Here is a 22004-nt window from a genome sequence, read left to right as displayed (position 1 = left end):
CGATACATTTGAGGGTAATTTTATGAGACTTTTTGTTCCACGGCTCCCCGATGGCTTATTTGTTAAATGTACTTCATAGGCAATTTTAAGGGAAATCGCACACCCGCACGTGCTGCTTTCCAACCGTTTACAAATCATTAATTTTAAAATCATTGACATTGAAATGTGCTTTATCCATTTGGCACGGTGCTACTGTCATTGCCGAGTGGTAAAACGTAATCCCCATCAACACTCCATTACATCACAGCTCATTAAAAGCATTGGACTGATCCGATTGAATATAGCTCTAATGGAGCATTAATGCGTGTAAGAGCATGGGGCCATTGAAAAAAATAAAACCAATATAAAGCTTTTGAGCGATTGTGAGCTGTCTGAATACAGGCAGGCGTTAAATATTCAAAATGTTTTAAGCGTGTTATTGATTTTTTCAATAATCAAAGTACTGTGTAGGCAAACACATTGATTTTTATGTGGAATATACAAAACAATCGATTTATTTCAATCACTGAGATGTTCACACTGCCACTGCTCATTGAATGATAGAATGAAGTGGTTCTTTAATTTCGAATGTGCATTATTTTCTATTTTCCGTAGCGTACGTGTCCTGCGTACCAGTTCTGTACTTTTTTATCAGGAGCGTACATAGTTTATGAAAATGGTTTTGCTGTACAACGGCAACCTAAAACTATTCGACCGAATAAATCGTATTTTTAATCTCTCGCCACTGCCATAGCAGTGGAAAATAACTAGCAACCAAACAATAACGAAACACTATCAAACCATGTTCCAAAAAAGAAAGACCTTCATTCGCAAAACAGAAATGATTTCAAAACATGTACCACAGCTCCAATGTTCAAAAGAGCGCAACAGCGTGAGGCACGTATGTGAGTGGTGGGTGGCCCCGAATTCAGCCGAATGTTGCTCTACCGCCGGGTGTGTAGCCAAATTTAGAAATGAGCGTATTTAGCTGCACCAAACTGTGAAAGCCACGCCGCCATTAGAATAAAAATCATTTAAGGTATTAACCAAGCAACAAGCAGCCGAATGTGGCATGCTACCGCTGTGCCTTCCTGTTGATTGAGCGGCGCAAGTTATCATAAATCACAGGCGGAAGAGGGAAATCCGCCCCGGGACCCTCCCGTCCACAGCACAGTTTCGTTTACGTAACTTTCGATTTAGACCCCCCCCCCCCCTTTCACTGAAAGGTATAAAACAATCAACACGAAACATAACAATTCAAACCAATTCAACTTCAACCCGAGACCAACAGCGCAGCAAGCTTTTTTACGCCACCTCTGTGTGTCTGTGTGTTTGTGTGTTTGTGTGTTCGAAAGGTGATTAATTAGAAATTCAGCTCGGAAGTTGCTTGTTTGCATACAACACAGAGCACGGTAACGCACAAGCGGACACAAATATCGAGCGCGCTCGGCAGCAATTCTCGGAAAATGGTCAAATGGATTAGAAATTCGTGCCACAGTGGCAACAAGGTTAAAGGACGAGGGATGTTTTCTCTCTCGGGAAAATATGATAGCATCGGTGCTGAAAGCTCGCGCGCGAATATTTACATATGCGCACCGAAATAGACATTCGTAGAATTAAAGGGAAATAACAATTTTCAACGGTTCATCAACTTGGTTTGTGTTTCGTTTTGTTACGTATGTGTTATATTTTTTTATCGTTTCGCCGCCAATTTAACCTCCAAATAAACAATTTTACACAAACTACCAGGCGTCTCCATCGGATGTCCTGCGTCACGATAATGGGTATAATTAATTCAATTAATTATTTACCGGCACTCAATTGCATCGCCACATTAACGCACAAGGGCACTGAGCACCGAAACCACCTGTTCAAATCAAACAGCGCTAATATGTTTGTTTGTGTAGCAAAACACTTACCTCTTCGTAGATGAAGTTATCGATTTCCTCCAGCGGTCGGCCGTACATGTCGTTGGGGAAGGGTTCGAATTTGCGCGGCAGCAGGGCACCATCCTCGACCTGTACCTTCGATCGAGGATGAAAGCCATACTCCCGCACGAGCTGGATGTGACGTGACTCATGTTTGTCCTGGGACTTTTCGGTATACGCAACAACCTGATGCTTTGCAACTGGGAAAGGAAGAAAAAGTAAGGGAATGGAAAACAATCAGTTAGAGATGAAATATTATCGTGAAAAGAAGGAGAGTAGATAATGGTATAAAGGTAGCAATTCAGTGCATGTGTAACATTCCCAGATAGCTTTCGACAAAAGCTCCTCGTTGGCAAATAATGTAAAAACAGCGTCATATCAATTTGCAACCTCCACCTCCCGGCAGACCATTGTCGCAGTTCTAGGCAAAGTTCAGCATCCCCCCGTTTAACGACAAACAACAGCCAGCTTCTTGCCGCACGGTCTCGCACGATGGAACACAGCGGCGCTATCGAATTTCATTCGCACGCGAAGAACTCGAACATACTTAAGGGAGAACGCAACACCTGACAGAGCTAGCTGCGTGCACGCTTCATCCTTCGCCGCTGCCCGCATCACGGGATTGACAACGACTGTAAATAACAAACGCTTCCGACCAACTGAGTACGCTTGCTTGAGGATGGTGTGTGGGTCACATTTCGCAATGTATCATTTGGCCCGGATTCAATTCCCGGCCAAACCCTGGAACGCATCGTTCTATTTATATATCACGCCGACGGGCCTTTGGCGATGGATGCCGATGGCTGGCAGGCGTGTAGAGCCCCGTCTGTACGCGGTGACCAATGGGAAGGGACGCCATTCAATAAATTATTTTCCCGTCAGCGGGCTCGTTTAACGGTGCGGAAAACAGGAATGACTGCATGGCTTCAACGCAATGGAACGCAACAATTTGAGCTTCTTGTGAAAGATGGGAACAATAATGTAATGTTGAGCTAAGTTATTTACAAAAATATACTTTTTTTATTTTCTTTGACAAAAAAAAACTCAGCAATATACAAACATCCATATGTGTTGTACGCTCTAAGAAAACATTAACATTACAAGCTTGTTGAAACACTTTAAGCGAACTCCTTTGGTCAATTTTGTTACTTGGGCATTATTTGAATGCTTTCCCATAAAACATGGTTATACGTAACATAAAAGCGTACTAAAGCGTACTATCCCTTATCACACTATTCCTCAAATTATGACCTAATATAAGTATGGTATTGTGATATGTGTGTTACAAAATATAACAATGGGCTCTTTTGTGGCATAACACAGAAACCCCCGTTTACTGTCAATTTGCCCAAAAACCTCCTTCTGTCCACGCTTCAACGCGGCAATACTCCACTGTGCTAATGTTCTGGACATTCCTCTTATCGAATGGTCACTCGGGCGCTCCACAGCCCGAGCACAACCCGGCCCATAACTTACACCGGTTGATAGGTTGTAAATTTATCTACAACAACACACACACACACACACTTCAGCCCGAGCAATAAAGCTCAGCGCGGTGCGAGGACATTGATGCGGTTGTTGTTTCTTCCCGTTCGGTTGCACCTTCCCGTTTTTCGGTTGTTAAGCGGGCGAGAACCTTGTCACACTACATCCCTTGTTTGGGGGGTTCAATCCTGTGTCCGTAACAAGAGCTTTTCGAGGCACAGGATCCTTGGAATTCCGACATCGATCGGGATCGAAACCTTGTGAATGGAAACAAAGCATCCTTTTAAAAACCACCTTTACCACAATCGACCTTATCAACGTCCAGTTTCGTATCGTACCGAACGATATGGGAAATGGTATCTCACGCTGCAAAACTGCCCCGCAATAACAGCGAGGCAAACAACAGCGAGCGCCCAATGTTGGGCAGTCCCTGCATATACATCATGCAAGCCGCCCGCACACCGCCGAACCGGGACGGTACACATGGCCGGCGGGCTACGAAAATCTCTGATACGCACGGTTCAACGCTTGCCGTACATAAAATACCCGGCGGAGAAAACCCGAGTCGGCCATAATTTATTTTAATTGAAGCACGTTAGGAAAATAAATAACATATCAGCCCGAAAGCGAACTTCCCCCACCCAAGTGCGCTTCCTTTCCCGATGTTGCCAAGCTATTTTGCCAACGTTTTTGGCAGGAGGTGATACTGTGTCTGCCAGTGGATGTGTGACGTGTACGTGGTGTTTGTGTGTCGTAGTCAAAACACCCACCGCTTGTGGGTTGAAGCGTGGTTAGATAAATTGAACACCGTTTGGCGATCGTGGTTTGGCGAAGGAGAATTACCGAAGCCAAAACTGTTGATACATGATCTTGAATTAATTTCTAAATTGGGCTGATATTTAGCTGTGGCAGATGAGCCTGGCTTTAAGCTGTAACTAGCAGCAAACTCATAATGTGCCGTCGTGTAGTGCAATATATAATCTTTCCGAATCAATTATGAAATCTATAAATCAGGCATATACAATCATTGGATAGCATGAAACGGTGGCGTAAAGTAGCAATAAAGCGTAAATTGGCAAAGTTTCGTGGATGATTCATAACGAAACATAACGCTCAGATTAGTGTATTTAACAACAGGTGTTTATGAGTGATCATTAAATATAAGACAACAAAATAAGATCGTTTGAAAATCAATTTGTTTGGCGTAACATTATGATACTGTTGCTTTATGTTCTATTAGCTGACCGGTTCCATTAGACGTAGCACAGCAATTCGGTTTATAACCACTTACACCGTAAGTAGTAATGACATTGCTGCGTTAATAACATTCTCTGCTACATCCAAACATTACCTTCTCCCCTACCCTCCGTTGGAATCACTTAACGTACCATCATTCTTTGGCAGCATTCATTGACGGCAGTGTAATAAGTAACGCGCACTGATGGGTTGCCTGCCTGCATACACACGCCGTACACTACAGATAAGAACATGTCATTCTAGCGAAGCTTTTCACCGGATACTACCGGGCTCCGGATGCAAACCAGCACTCGAGTGTGCTGTGAACGACCCCCTTTCTACCGTAGGGCGAGGACATAATATAGTCATCAAAGCTAACACGTACTTGACACACTATCCACACAAAATTTGCAACCAACCGATATTTTCCCGACACTTGTTCCCAGTGTTTGGATGGAGGTGCATGTGTGTGTGTTTATAGTTGAGTGTAGTAGTGAGTGATTTTACATTCAATCGATGTGTTTTTCTTCCTCCGAGCGTACAGAGACCGTTTGCGTCTAACCGCGATGACTGTCACGAAGTGAAAATGTCTCCCCGTTGCTGAAAGCAGGTGCTACCAAAGTGTGGAAGGGGCTTTGGTACGGAAAAGGTGAGCTGTATGCAAAGGCGCTTTCCCGCGTGAGTCTTATCGTTACCGCAAAGTATGGAAAACACTTCAGCTTCCTTTGCCGTTCAAGAAAGGGAACCGTACACACTGAAGAATGCAGTCCGAATGAAGCTCACCGAGGTTGATGGCACTTTCCTAAGGAGCGGTTGTGTTCGGGAAAGATACTGAGGAAAAAAACACCGAGAAATTCATCTTGCAAGAACGACTTGAACAAGTGCTATGAAAGAAGCTCAGATAGTCAGACATTCTATCGCAAATGCTCAATCTCTCCACCTGGCTCCACCCATGCTTTATCGTGGAAGTAGCTCGCTGTGTGCAGGTGCAGGTTGAATGTATGCTTCATTCCATCACAAGCTTTGAACGAGACGGTGGCAGCAGATTGAATTGAAGTGTCTCCGTTGGCTTACGCTGACTGGCATTTGCTGCAAATTTGCTGTCGGGATTGTAATTGATCGTCTACCGAAAGTCGTATTTCGAGTTCTGTTGGCGGAAAGGATGTATTTATTGATTGTCTATAATATTTTAGGTGACATACACATTTGAAATGTAGCTTTCAAAAATATCTAAATTGAATTTCCAACTAAGTCTTCTCTGTAGTCTCTGATTTCCTTATTTTGAAATTTACCACCGCCTTGCATTATCTATGACGTCACCCAATCACAATGCTGGAAAGATTCCTTACACACTAAAACGGATGACACCAGCTAAGGAAAATGTCCCTGTCACTTGACAAACTTTTTCCCAATGGTTTACCAGGAATGCATCCCCATTTCCTGCCTTAGAATGCGCTCGAACTGGCTCTGGAATGAAATTATCATCAACAGGCGCTGAAAGGCGCAAACGCTGTCCTTGAATTTCACTCAACTGTAAGAGTGATGGAGTGGGCCGGACCAAAAAAAAACAGACTGTCTATAAACTATGCCAGTTGCATTTGCATCTGTTCCCTCTTGGGGTCCCCCCCTCGGATCGGAAGCGCAAATGCAATACAATGCAGCCGGAAGAGATGCCGATGAAAGATTCCACGGAACAGGGAACAATTTGGAAAGTTTGCCATTTTGATCTAGATTCTGCAGCGCAGCGGAAAGTTTTGCATCGCGCTGTTTGCTAGCTATTCATTCCTATTAGATGAGATTGCGAGAATGCTCTCGGGTCGTTGGGATGAGATTAATTTTGCAGATTTGAAGGCGAGAGAATAAGTTGGCGAACACTGATTGATTCACAAATTGCTCGCGAGTACTAAATTTAGCTATAATTGAGTGTTAATTAAATTTGCCAAACGATACATATGTCAGAAAACTTGCAACAAAGTGAATTTGATGAAATACTTTACAAAATGTGTGTTATTTACAACGAACGCGTTTAATACGTAATCCGACGCAAACAAGATGACTCGTGGCAGGATTACAGGCGGACCAAAAAAAATCCCATGACATCGGAAAGCATCATGACACTTCATTGCCATTTTCATCATTTGACGATGATTGGTTCAATACCATTGACCATAGCCGAACCACAACAGAAAAAGAAGAAGAAGAATGGCTGTCACCCAAACGTTTCCAATTCCACTCTCCTGCGCCACGTCATCATTTACGTTATGCCGTACCATCCACAAAAGTAAAGACAAAAAAGCGAACCATTTGTTACAATGTCATTTTTTCGGGTGCGGGTCACAATTCTCCTGCCTCCCGAAGAATCGTCCGCCTCTCCCTCTCGTTCAAAAAGAAAGAAACAAAATTCGTTCAAGGACGGCATAAATCTTTCTCCCATTTTGGATGTCCGGCGTTTTATTTTGCCTTGCACAATAATCCAATGATTCTCAGGCGTGAAGAATTTTTCCGAAACCTTCAATTTACAATACAGAACGTGAACCTTGTTTTTTTTTTTTTGTCGTTCTCAAAATACTTGTTGGGCGCCGGTGGAAATGATCATCCTGCCTAAAACGAGATTTGCCATTTCTTCGTCTTCCCAACGCTGTCAGTGTCAGAGCGGGAAGAATGAACGAGTGGTGCTGATGGTTGCGAGATGCCAGCCGCCGGGCGACCTGTTGAGGGAGGGGTATCCTGGGGTGCTGGATCCAAAGTGGTTGTACGTTTCATACTTTTTGATTTGGGGCGGAACGAATTGGTGAACCTTTTTATGAAACATTTTGCTTGAGGCGCCGGACATCGATGGCTTGATTTGACAGAAATCCCTTTTTTTCCAGCCCAGGGCATAAAGGAAGGAATGTATTCCAGCTCTTAGTGGAGGTAAGAACTTATGATGAAAAACCTAACCTACACATTATTCTGGTGAATTTCTACAATCTAGAATATATTCTTTTAAATAAATATTGATCTTGATAGGTCTTGGGATGGAGGAGCACCACTATTATGAACCACTTGCATGTGACAGCTCAAACTGAAACTGACGTTTTTATTTGACATGAATATAAAACTAGCCAACCCACGGTGTAAGGGTGAAAGAAATTCAATATCGTCTCAAGAAGCAATTGACAAACGCTGTTCTTGCGACATCTAAATATAAATAAAAATAAAATGTTCTCATCTTCAAAGTCCTCTCCATCATCTTCAGCTTCTACGACTGATATCAATCCTGTCACCATCCAACAAATGCCATCAGTCATCAAGGTCTCGTTTTTAGGGTATAGGATTCTTAAAAACCTAAGCTTTTACTCTATCAACGACGTCCGTTGTTATTGTACTGTCTTTGATTTAATTTATTGTACAACCACTTGTACAATTTATGCAACACTCACAATAAATGCTTTAAACTTGCAGCTTCAACATAAGAGACCTCAACTCCATCTATTTACTTTCCTTGCTGCCTTGCTCAAGAAGCACATTCCACTTTAGCAAAAATGATAAGTGATCATGCCGATCCAATCACAAATATCATTACGGCACTTATACCTTGAAGGCCACTTACCAAAAACCTAGGCAAAAAAAAGCTCAAGCCTAGGGAAATAGATCCATCCAGTGCTTCCAGTTTTCCCAAATGCCGATTCTCCAACTGAGACTGTCGGATAAGTATACAAAACGGAAGCAAGCGGGTGGAAAAGTACCACTCAAAAAAGTGGCAAGATTTATAGAGTACACCAAAACAGGACGCGCTGCGAACAAGTATATCGACGGGCCACAGTCGTCGTCCTCGTCTTTCTCGGATAACAGCTCGAACAGCAAAAATTTTCATTCCAACTTCTAAAAGCGAAAGGAAAATATCGCCCAACACAAAACAACAAAAAACACAGCTGTCGGTGCATCTCCCCGGAAACGTACGATGCAATGGCGGGAAGGGTAAATCCACTTCCAGAAACACGTTGAGTGGAACGTTGCGGGAAACCCCAAACTTTTGCCCATCCACAGAGGGGGAAAGGATGAAAGCAGAAAGACCTCCAAAAATGTGAAACATACTCTAACGGCGCCACACACTACTACCAGCGCCAGCACCATCATCATCATCATCCTCATCATGCACCATAAAGCAAAGCAGCAATCAGAGGAAACAAATCCTTCCACTTTGGCCACTGCCACTGCTGCGCGCAATCCCATTTTCTTCGATTCAATCCTTTATATGATCGGTCTTAGAAAGCATTTCCGGTAAAGGTGAGCATAGTGGAGTACAGCTATATTGGAAACACACACGTACGAAGATCAGGAAAAGTATGTTCTGATCAGCGTTTGAACAGTTCCTTAAAAATGTAATGTACATCACGGAGGGGAGGGCTAGGGACGGGCAAAATGGACGAAGCGTGCGCCAGCAAAACGATACGAGAGTATAAATGCGCCGATTGACCTAGCCGACTATTTTCAATCACCATTTCCATGGCGGAGGGCATCCCCACTCACCACCAACCCGAAACATATTCCACACATCTACATTTGTCTTGCTCGCAGCATGGTGAGACGGCCAAACACGTACGGAGGCGGAGACTGCGGCGGTCGCTGAATCCGTGTATTACGGTTGAATGGCCTGGGGATTGCCTAACATTCTCTTAGGGCTTGCACTCTCCCCAGCTGCCAATTTCGATTGAATGGCAACAGAAATCATCCCCCCCACCCCCTGCTTGCCCAATTCCACTACTTATCCTGCCAACGCACACCGTCTTAAACGGGAGCAAATACGCTCGGCTTTGGTGTGTGGGTTTTGCCCGGTGCGCAAGTAAAAATCAATGAACCGCACCGCCGAATCGCACCGGGCGAGATATTGAATTTTTCATTCCAACGGCTGCGAGCCTGGAGCCGCCTGCAAACTCGAACCGGATCTCATTTCCCAGTTGATCGTGAAATATGCGGAAATTTCCGAAACCCAACATTTGTCGTACCACATCCATCTGCCCGTTCCGAGCCCAGAACACCGAACATGAATCCGAAACAAATCGGTCGGAAAGCAAGTCAGCGCCAGTCTGTTGCTGTGTCTACTGCTGTGGGGCTGCTTGAAGGATACAGGGCTTGGAGCTTTTCCTTTTCGGCTGGAGCCATCTAGTCGTTGCTTACTTTCCTCCTTCGTCACGCTAACGAAGCACACACACACATTCATACACCCATACAGACGGTGATCCAAGCGCAGCTCGAAAAAGCTCGATAAGAAATAATATAAAAATCATCCTTATTATTTACTATCGCTCACACACACATACACAGGGCGATTTTTTTGCCTTTTGCGCCTCGATGGCGAAACCTACCAACCGTGCTTAGAGCTGGATCAATGGAGCTGAAGTGTTTTTCAATGGGGTTTGGTATACAACAACGAAAAAATCATAACGAGGTCAACGCTGGGGCGGTAGTAGCGACAGCTTTATGGCAAAAGCATTTCGGGCGATGCTAATAATTTAACTGTCAATATCTAGGCGATAAACCGATTTGCGTGAGGTTGTTTGTGGCTGTTTTCTCAGGGAAACTGTTTGCAAGATTTGCAGTTTTCAAACAAAAGGATGGGTTAGGATAATTTTAAAAACCCATAAAACTGGAATACATGTTGTAAAAGGGTGTTATAATGTGTTTCGATATTACTGAACAAAAATTTTATCTAAAAAATATTTAAGAAATGTTGTTGATATGCAAGATGTTGTTGACTTTATGACACTTGTATAGTTAGTTTAAGATTAGTTTTTAATGTCATTTGCTTAACTTAACGCAACGCAGAATATTTTTGAGATATTACTCTTAACTCACTTTGTGAAATAAACTGGTAACTAGGATGTTCCACAACATAATACAAATAACATAAACAAAAATCAAAATATGTAGAAGAAATCTGTTTTGTAAGCATGCACAGCTTTTTACGTATGGAAAAAGTGAGCATAAAAAAACGAATATGAATCATCTCTTCGCAAACGGATCTGGGCTTGGTTTATGCAAATCTTTGCTCATCCATTCACTTCCACCGGCCCACGCACATCGTACGATAATGTTTTATCTCGAGTCTGTATATTTACGTAAGATATTCAAAATGACACCTCCTTACTGTGCAGCACTTTCAATGAAAAAAATCCTGTTCAATCAATTCATTGTTTTTACCAAACCCAACCCATCTCAAACCAAATGCACGTGGAAGATTACGCGTCTATGCTAAATCGATACTGCTTTGCCTTTTTGCTTTGCTAGTAGAATAACCGTTGAAAGAAGCATTAAAGGAACGATTCAAAAAGCAACACTTCAGTTTTATTGCATGAAATGTTTAATGCGAATAACAAAACACTTACTTGCTAATTCCCAAACGCCGCCTGTAACAGCCTTGAACTTTGGAGCAAGTTACAGCAAGATACATATTGACACAAAGCTCGCCAACAACCCAATCATCCGGCCGCCAAGGCGAGTTGTGTGGGTCGTCGGAAAATTTGATCGGATTTTTCAGGCATCATCGCAAATCGCCGATTGTCAGTTAACTTTTACAAGTGTGTGTGTGTGTCTTTTTTCCTTTTTTACTATGAGTTCTGTCCTTCACTTTACCTTACTAACCACCTGTCAATGCTGCAGACAGGTTGAGGATTTTCCGGCCTAAGGGTCGTGCTCCTCCTCCTTTCCATCCCAGCTCGTCTGCTATCACAACCCAATTGTGACAGTTTACACACACATAGCTAGAGCGTAACACAGCACAGCCAAGCCACATACACACGTAAACGCTCGTGAACGTATTGCTACATCCACAGCCTGCACACATCGGTCATGCTGTTCATTGTTTGCCCATCTTGCAATAGGCGTCGCTGTGAAAACAGTCGGGACGGTGGAAGAAAAATATGTATTTAGGATTATCCTTCACCCTCCCTCTCCCTACCATCGCGCTCAAACCTTGCCCGGGAGGGCGGATGAGGGATGATTTCTTCGCCACAAAACGGCTTCCAACTGTTACGCTCCGCTCCTTCCGAGGAAAGGGTTACCAGCAACAGAAAGAAAACGAAACCATTGGGGCGGTTTTTGCTTTCTTATATGAGAACGTAACAAACAAAACAAAAAACCCAAAACGGGAAAGCTTACAAAAAAGGAAAAACACAGGACCCGCGCTCCCAGGACGGGACCTAAAAATCCCTTGTCAACCGCAAAACCCGACGGGTTCGTCTGCTTTGGCAGAAAAGAATAATATTGCCATAAAGCTGATGATGATGAGCAGGAGGTTGCGCGTTCCCTTTCAGCTTTCAGGCCCGCCCGGTTGACAGCCTGTGGTGGCACGGTTGGGAGGGATGGAAGGAATATTTTTCAATGTCTCCTACTCACTGACATTATTTCTATCGTGATAAGTTTTGTGGGACGGATTTGTGCACCTTCCCAGGCACTGGTCCCCTGTCCAGGTTTGTTAGATGGATCGTTTTTTTTTCTTTGCTTTGTTCATAAAAAACCGTTCCACAAAAACAGACACAGCTTGGGCTCTTTTCACTTGGACGATAAGGATGTAGCCACAAAGACACAAGACTGAAGGCTGAACCAAATTTACTTACTTAACACACGCACCCAGAGCACAAAGACCAACAATAAGATGCTCTGGGGGGTGGTTACGGTGCGATTCTTGTTCGTAGTATCGTTCCCGATTTTCTCCATCCCCCCCCCCCCCACACACACACACACACACAATCACCCAAATTTGTTTCATTACTTTCACGGGAACTGGTGGAGCAAATCCTTGGCACGCTGTTAGATTCGGTGCCCTCCCTAGATGGATGAGACAAGTGACCGGAAAGGTCGGTTGAATAACCGTGCTTCCTCTTCCACCTTTCTCTTTCAAGCTCATTCCCCTACCCAACACACACACACACAGCCCAAAGCCTCTTCTGAGAGCATCCTGCGTGTACAATAACCACCGACCGGATCCAGTTAACACCATGATCCGGTTAACAAAGCGACAGAATAGAAGCAAAAATAAAACAAAATTCGGAAGAAAAAAATTCTAATCCACAAAACGAGCCCATCGGAAGAGATACTTAAGCGAGCCGAAGATTCCGCGTAGCGGGAGAGACGTGAAGTGAAAATGGGTAACTTTTGTGGTTCACAGGATTAGGAAGCGATCTTTTTTAGTTTTTTTTGCTGTTGTTGGCTGCGCTGAGCTCTCTTTTTGTGTTCTATGCTGTGTAAATCCTTTATTTTCTCCATCGTCTTGGGTGTTCGTCTTTTGCGGTTTAAAAAAAATACGATACACATAGATCTGTGGGCCGTAAAACTCTACCAAAATCACATTTTTCAGATCTATTCAACCGTAACTGGATGGATGAGGTGTCAAAGGGCGGAAAAAAGGAATGCTTTGGAGGTGGCTTTTTCCGACGTAACATGAGTTTAGAGAGCTCTGCGACGGTGACTTCATCTTTAGTCGAAAAATAATTTGTTTTTTTTTTTCGCTGCTTGCAGACTGTTTGTGTCGTTCTTGCTAACAAGTCAATCACAAACTTGACCAAATGGAGTTGTGGAGCTACTAAAGCAGTAACATGTTTTAATTCAGATGTGAAAAACTGCAACAATTAAGATAAATGGTAAAATTAAACAATTTCTTCAAATTAAATCATATGTTACATAGTCTAAAATCCAAAGCTAAGCTTTAATTGAACAAAAATTGAGCCTTTTCATTAAAAACATAACATGTAACACTAAACGAGCAGCATGAAAACGTAAATGGTTAGAAAGGTAGTACTATTTGCAGAGTTTTGATTAAAATTACTCACAAAACATTTGACGTGCGAAAGGAATCTTCTTATCTTATCGTAGCGGAAACATTGCCGACGGTTTCTTAAAATCAATTAAGTGAAATTGTTTCATTCGTTTGAAGCAACCCAACCCTACAAAAGCTACCACCAAACAATTAAAAAGAACGAGCACAAAAACAGTTAAACAATGCTATCTTCGTGCCATACACGTGCTCGGCAAAGTTTTCCTTTCGAAGCTCCACGCTTGTACGTCAAACCCAGGCGGTACGATATGGGAAGGAAAAGCGTCTTATTTTTTCGCCGCCAACGGTACGGAAATTCTTCAGCACCATTTGCGATCGTGCGAGCACACATCCGGACGGTAGCAAATACGGTCGCTGCATATGTACCCGGGAGGGTTCTCACATTCCTGCTCAAGCAATCCACACTCGACGCCCGGAAAACATTTGTACTAAATTTTTGGCAAAAGAAAAGCTTTCCCCTCCCCCAAAATGCCTGTAAAGATGGTGCAAGAATCTGTTCCAGCTACTAAAATACACACACACCCCTACACATGTTTTACGTGTCCTTCTTGCGATGGGCTCCAACATTTGCGCTCGTTTGCCATTTAATTCATTTTCCATCTCGCTCGTCCCAGCCGGGCAGGATATCGATACGGAGCGGCCCGTGTGTACGTTCGAATTTCTTCGTGTCGTATTTTTGCAATGAAGGTTTCTGCAGAATTTGCTCTCACTTGGTGCCGGTGCACTGCATAACCTGAAGCGTACATACGATCGTACAGCACCATCCCGATGGTCCTGGTGCCCCACGAGGGTTTTAATCAAAAATTCTTCCAATTCAAAACACGCACCGGAATGTACCGAACCGTTCCAAAAGGTGTTACCATGGTAGCAGCACCCAGCAGGCTAGTTCTGGTACAACCGTAGCCGGCGAAGTACGCTTGCATGAAGAAACTTTCCTGAAGCGAGAGAGGGATGTTAAGAGCTTTCCACGGGACCCTACAGTAAGCCAGTCAATAGAAGATGGGTATCGATTTTCCTGCACCAATTTCCATTAAATCAACGCCACACGCCTCTTCTATAAAAAGGCTGGCGGGCGTCGGTATATATTCTTAATCAAGAATCGTTACTTAATTTTGTAAGCGTCTTGTTCAAGCACACATGTTTTTTTTTCTTGGTGCAAATCATTGCCCTAAGCTACTTTCACACACACGTACAAGCAAACGTACCATCGTACCATCTGTGATTCTGCACAAACATATCACAGCTTCATCACGCAACAACAAAAACACATTCTCTGTCTGACGCTGGGAGGGATTGTTTCAAGTTTATCCGTATACTTAAAACAAATTTCGCTAAAGTTGCGATGGAAAAGGCCGCAAAGTTAAAACAAAACAAAGCCCGCTACAAAAACTAATCCCGCCTCTCCTCCCCATGCCCCAAAAAACCAAACGTGGTGCGTTTGTCTGTACAGCATACAGCCTCCCCGACCCGAAACGGTCCGGTCCAAAAAAGAACTCACAAGAAGAACAACGACACAACAGCGCTGCGGGCAGGATCCTGCAGAAATGGGAAAAGTTCAAACAAACGCAGCTGCTACACGGCGGTGCTTCCTTTCTAGGCGCGCGCGCTTGGCACATTAAATAGATTACTTCACACCCCCACCGGGCGCAGAGCAGCACTAAAAATCAGTTAGCAGCAAACAATTAATTGTAATGAACGGAGCTAAAGTTTCATTCACAGGTAAGGAAGGCTACCCATTCGCTAAACAATTGCTATGTAGCGTCGTTCTGGTATGATTAATTGTTAAATATTTGAAGCATTTGCACTTTGCACACTTTTGGAAGAATTATTTAACAGCTTGTTAGTTCAAGCGCAAACAAAATTTCAATACTTAAAGCTTTCAGCAAGGCCTCGGCTGGTGAAATGCGAACCTCCGGAAAGGACGACGACTGAACCGGACGGCCGATCACGTTCCGTTGCCCACGCCGGTCATTATTCATTCGTTTCAATTTCCACCACGAACGTGAGCCTTGCTTTTTTCCCAAAGTAATAAGCATGATTAATAAATAAATTAAAATGAGATACACACACCCTCAGGCACACACACACACACACATCATCGTGCTTCTGCTTCGCGTTAAACAAAAACTTAGGCGCACACTCACTTGCACACATTCCAACAGAACTGTCCTGGACAGGAAGCTCACGTAAAAATGGTAGATATACCATCGAAGCAGTCCTACATTGGTGGATGTGTGAATGTAAGTGTGTGAACATCACTAGCTCTTCTCTCTTCTCCGGTCACTTCATAAATTATTCCACACTTCATATCAAATGCTTCTCTACCGGTGTTGGTGTACGGTGTTCATTTCGGCTACTCTAAACTGTGAGCAAAACCTGTAACGGTGTTGGGCGCCATTCGCCTCCCAAAAAATAGCACAACCATATCGTTAAAATCACATGGGCGACAGCCACACACACACACACATGCAGGGAGGTGACATGAAATTAATGCTTCAAAATCGTTTTAGATCGTCAACCGCCACCGGCCATTACGAGCGTTAAATGTCGCAGTGTAATGGCACTTTTCAATGGGCCCAACCGGCGTGTGTGTGTAATTGTATTAAATTTATGATCGTTCCACTAATGTGACAGTCATGAGAGTCTATTATAGGGCGAAGTTCACATTGCACATTGGTCGGGACTGCTTCCAAAAATGGTCTTGTGCGGTAAAGGTCGCGCGCCGTAAACGACACCCAATGAAGTGGGTTTAGAATAAAAAGCGATAAGAGTAACAAAGCAGATCACACACTACATATTTTCTTTGGAACGGAAAACGAACTCGACTCGATACTGATAAAATTATAAGGTTCCGGCTAAAGACCTTCGAGAGAATCAAGGCATTATTACTTGATCAATGCTTAATTATTGCTACAGTTTTAAACTAAACTAGCCATCTTATGATGTGTTTCAGATTTAACTTCCCACCAAAAACACTCTCACGGTTTAAGAACTATATATTACTGAGAAATATAATACATCTACAATGCAGCCTTAGAGTTTGGGTCTTTAAAACCAATGTTATGATGTTCTATATCTCAATTGTTAAATCAGTTTGCAACAGGCGTCTCATCATAACTCTCGGAACTACATAGGACAGTAGATTCAGGATGGCATCAAACGTATAAACTAGACCTAACTCTAAAATATTATACATATAGATCTTAACTTGAATATCTTATGGATGAACTTTCCTATCCTCTTGCAACACAGTTTTCGCGTGGAATTCACGCTGCAGAAGCTTATCCACAGTAACAAAACAAATCATATATTGCTTTTAATGCTAATGAAGCAACTATAACGCTATCTATTCACTATCATAACGCATTTGCTATCGTCGGCATGACACAGCCTCTCACCGGGAGTATTACAAAGGAAATGAATTTAATATCTTCACTAATCGCTTTGCACAAGCCAAAAACAGCAGTGCCATCAGTTTGGCCAGAATCAGCTCACAAGCCGTTATGCTCACATTAACACCGCACCACACTATCAACGCAACCTCCCTTAAAAATGAATCATTAATATTCCTAAACTTTCGTCGCTTCGGGCTCAACATGCCACTACACAGAGCGTGCTGCTCCAAACTTACTAAACGTCCAACGATGTGACACATTTTTACGAGCAGCTATTTAATCGGAAGCCTCCCCAGCAAGCCCCGGAATCCAGATGCCCGCCTGGACCGATATGACGCTGTCTAGAGCATGCTCTATGGATCGCATCTCCCACTGCCAGCTACCAAAGTTTAGACGAGGCTGTTCATAAAAGCATCCCAATTCTCACTCCCGTGCGCATGTGGCCTTAAACCGTCCCCGGCCCTGGGCATTTGTGCATCCAAGCCGTAGGAACTGTTTGCTTTGGTTGTGAGTAAACCCCCATAAAGTCACGAAACATGCACTTCCACACACATACACACACACACCAGGGCACATCAGGGCATCCCGGTAAGGACTGTACCACGCAGAAGCAGCTTACGCTTCGGCCCGAGAAGTCAACTATTCGCCGTCCACACACTACGTCATTCGTAAATTTGCACTGTTTATGTGTTTACCCAGCGGTCAGTTAGCGTTTGTGTTTGTGTTAGAAGCCTTCTTTCGTTGACCTCACCGCCGGATTATTGCGAGCAGACACATTTTTGGCAACATTCTACCGAGCACCAGGCCCCTTTCCCGCTCTGCTTTTGCTCTTTATGAACGTACCGTGTGCGATGGTTTTTGAAAATTTGACTTCTAATTCTGTTCCTGGGTGTGTGGGGGGTGTCTTTTTTGGAAACCCAAATTACTTGTTGGAGCATACCCAAACAGTTCGAGTTTGATGGGCGACCATTTTAATGCACCTGCCAAACTACCTGAGTCATGCTGTATAAGTCATTTCCGAGCCTCAAAGCAACACCTCAACGCGTAATCCTGGCTTATCCCGTCCCAGCACGCAAGCAAAAGCATTAAAAAACTAACGCAAAAAAACAAAGCTTGTTTTTGTTTACGCTAGAGAGAGCGTTAGAGAGAGAAAGTTTGCTATTTCCACTACCACTAAAGGGAAACTGTTTATGAGGAAATTGGAGGTGAACGATTTCCCACAAGGTCAGTAAACCGTAATCATGCTGGACAGCGTGACGGACGAACGGATGTGTGTTGAACGTTGCAAATTTCTGCTGGACACGTAAACATTCATCGATCGATTTTAGATTACTTTTTGGCATATTTTAATAAAGAACAGTCTAGAAGCAAGACCTATGTTTTGTCCACAAAATAATAATACAATTAAATTATTAATTCTTTTCAGTAATTAATAAATGAAGAACTGATATTGAGTTACTTTCTGCTTAAAGCTAAGCTTTAAATACGATTTAGCACACCTTTGAGCTATATTACACTTATATCATATACTTCAATAAATACACAAGTTTACTACCAAAACTATTATCACAAAGAAAAAATCAATTCCAACTCTACAAGAGTGATTCGGCAAAAGAAAAACCAAACGTAGCCGCTTAATAACAACCCACAGTACTGCACACAAAAACACCAACGTCATAATTCATAGCAATGGCCAATGTTCACGATACTTGATACCGCAAATACTTTCGTGGTTCCTCTACATTTTGCTACCCGTTGCGAAAACAACACACTACCACACACACACACACACACACAAAGAGAAAAACATCGGGCTGCGGCGAGCGCTCTTGAAATGAAACGTATTCATTACTCTTAACGTGCACATTCACCTAGATGACGTAATTGTCGTTACATTGCCGTCTTGGCCGTACATTGCTCGCACATTTTTTCCCACCCCGCTCAACACCCAGTGGGCTGTTTGGTTACGAAAGGATCATACTGCAGGCACCAAGTAACGGACGGAGATGGACAAAAAGTACGCTTTTCAAACCTCAAACGGTGCGCAGCGCGCGCGCGAGGTCGGTCCGCCACCGGTCTAAGCAGCCGGTTTGGTCGCGCATTCTTCCGCACTCACGTAATCGTAATTAATTTACCAGCCAACGCGGCTAGTCAACGGACATTTTTCATTTTTTTGTTTTATACTTTCTCCCGTTCGCGGTTTGCGAGGCTGGCGACTGTTGCTAATGCCAGCAAAGCGTTTAGCGAGCTGATAGATGAATAAAAAGAGTGAAAGCAAAATTACCCTCCATCCCCTTTTTGTATTCAGGCTCACAACCCCACACACACCCAAGGCACGTGCAAAAGTAATTTTTTTTTTCATCCATTCCGACGAACGAATATAATGTCACAGCAATCAGCAGCTCCTTCGCGGTGGCTTAAGCGAAAGGTTACCAGTGACCGATGCAAAACACGCCGCCATCGCCGTGTCGAGCTATTGGATAAATTTGCTTATGTTTTGAGAACAAGTACTTGACTGCTGCTTAAACCTGTAAAGAAAGCATTTGACGCAAGTGCTGCTAGACTTACTGTGAAATCACAATTAGCTTACAAGGGGAAAACGTTGCCTTTGTATGAGGATAGCACGAAACGGTTTTATTACACAAAACGCTGATGCAAGGCAAAAAATTGTTACTTATTCATGTAACCATCTACTGTCAAAACTGTTGCTATACTTTTTTTTCAATATGTAAGGACATAAATGAATCCTTTACAGAAGACACTGAGGCGCTTTTAAAAATGAAACTCCCTCAAAAGGTTCGAGCCGCTGCTCGCAAAACAGAAAGCGAAATTGAATCCATAAAGCTTTGCTTCATCTTCTGCTGTCATCATAAATTATTGTTTAGTAGCGTGCAGCACACTAAGCCTGCTGAGTTCGCAGCCAGATGGAATATCCTACTACCGTGGAGCAGGAACATACTGTTCAATCCATATACACGACAAATGGTGAAACTCGATTTCTCTCAGACAAAATAATCTCACTGAAAGTACACAACAAATCCAATAAGATCCACCACATTAGATGTTGCTGTTGTCTGCTTTTTAAACTGTTTACAGCACACGACAGACAAACATTTCCCTCCCTTACAAATGACCTCGAATCGCATAAAAAACAAATTGGACACATAAAAGCTGTGTCTTTTCATCATCAAACGGAATGAAACGCAACCCGCTGACCTCTATTACCCGCGAGCGAGAAGATCCTGCTAATCCTCAACCAAAGAGGAGCGTACTTGTATCTGCTCGTTAGCAGCGCTAACTGTTCAGCCACTTCATGGCACCAGCACTCTGGGGCTGACTTTTGAAGTGGGTAACTCATCTTCAAAAACTCACACCCCCTCATCCCATGTACAGCCGTGGAAGCAATCTAGGGCACACACTAAGCTAAGAAATTCATTACTCTGACCTACAAATGGAAAAATTGTCACGCGCTCAAGCAACACGCACCGTGCGCAAGATATTTACGTGAAACACAGACCACATCGTATTCGTCAGATCTCAGAGTTTGCCTTCGCGCTCGGCTAAAGAAATAACCGTCTTCATCTCAACCCGTTCTTGCTCGCTTACGTGCTTCAAGGCTTCAACACGCCAAAGCTTACGGGTCACTGGTACCGAACGCGTCAACCAACGCCTTATGCACTTACGAGATTTTACACATCAGCGCACGAAGCGAAACAACGTGGCATCGAATGGCTGAGCGTGCCGTCAGCATGCCGTAAAAAGTCGGCAATACTTGTGTGTGTTGGCAAGATCAAAGCGACCGTGTTTGCCGTTGCGGTGGTACACGTTGGTCGCTTTAGACACGGGCGGAATCGACACCAAAGTTCCGTTTTAGCAGTACAGGCCAACAAAACACACACACACACACACGAGCTGTTGAGAGCTAAACGCGTTACTAATGTATGGGAATGGAGATTAAACCGAGTTGTTTTTCGGTTTTTATTACACCAACGGGATGTAAATTGAAAATTCGTGTGAGAGTGCTGGAAAAAATGCTGGCCTTGGAGTGCGCGATAACACGTATTAACAAGCTTATGACCGTGATAAAAGATTAGAGGAACCTTCTAAGAAACTACACTATTGTAACTCCATATCAAGTTCAGAAAAACTCCTTGCAATTAAAGTACTTAAATCGTATAAAAAAGAAAAAATTTCAACGATTGAAATGATGATGACACGGACGTAATTTTAAACTAAGCGCAGAATGTGATACCTTCAGCAAACGTTCTAAAAAAATCCATCAATAACCAGCGATGGCCATTGCGGTGCAGTATCAAACTTCATCCATAATATCGCTTTTGCTGCTTCTTCTGCGTGCTCCGCGGGTGGTAACGTAACCGAATCCATTCCATCACCCTCAAATTGCTTGCTGGCAAGTCATCGAAAAGCCAGTTAAAAGCATGCAACATAAAACGCATTGAAAACCGAACGCCAATATGTAAGTGCTCCAACCACCACACACTCACTCATCGACACAAATCGCTGATTCACGAATGAGCTGCATAATGGAATGGTCGAGCAAGTTCCATTACATTTCAAAGCGTTCGTGTTACACACTGCAGGAGATTGGTGTTCGCAGAGAACGTTGTGTGCGTTTTTTTTTTCTTGTTTTCTTCTTGTATTCCCTTCCCCACCATCGCCGCAGGAAGTGGATGCTTACACGAATAGTAACACTTTGCTTCGAAGCGAAACCGCATCACCAACACCAATCGCATCGATTACAAAAGGGTGGCCTGTCTGTACCAACCGCGCCCGACCATCCCTCAATGGCCAATAAGATTGGCCCTACCGTGCTGGGGCTGATAGTGGAAATGAATTATTTCTCACCGAACGATCAAACGGCGCTTCACCGTTCTTTTTTCGTTGTACTAATTGATTGAAATGATTTGTGGGGAAGCGCCGCCGATACGATAATCTGAATACGGACAATAAAAATGTCGATAGCGTGTTGCGTTTGGTGGTTTTGTATCCCTTTTATACAGGCCAGGAGTTTCGATGTTTTTTTTTCTCTCTGTTGGCAATGGAAATTAATTCACACATCTCACAAAATAGCAACTTAATTGGATAATTAAAAATCGAGCATTTTAAAACGCATCGTTTATGGACACCCTTCAACCCGCAACTAGC

General features: G+C 43.4%; 1 protein-coding gene across 5 annotated transcripts in view; it reads right to left on the bottom strand.

Annotated features, from left to right (window-relative positions):
* Positions 1–22004, bottom strand: part of LOC121594161 (sodium channel protein 60E) — a 117271-nt gene that overhangs the window by 76947 nt on the left and 18320 nt on the right. For all 5 annotated transcript variants that reach the window (XM_041917179.1, XM_041917181.1, XM_041917180.1 and 2 more), the window contains exon 3: positions 1899–2107. In XM_041917179.1, coding sequence (XP_041773113.1) covers positions 1899–2107 — 209 coding nt within the window. The remainder of the gene's footprint in view (positions 1–1898; positions 2108–22004) is intronic.

This window comes from Anopheles merus, chromosome 2L (genome assembly GCF_017562075.2).
Source record: "Anopheles merus strain MAF chromosome 2L, AmerM5.1, whole genome shotgun sequence".
In the NCBI taxonomy this organism is placed as follows: domain Eukaryota; kingdom Metazoa; phylum Arthropoda; class Insecta; order Diptera; family Culicidae; genus Anopheles; species Anopheles merus.
The sequence above is the reverse complement of the archived record's forward strand: the minus strand, read 5'-3'. Positions and strand labels throughout refer to the sequence as shown.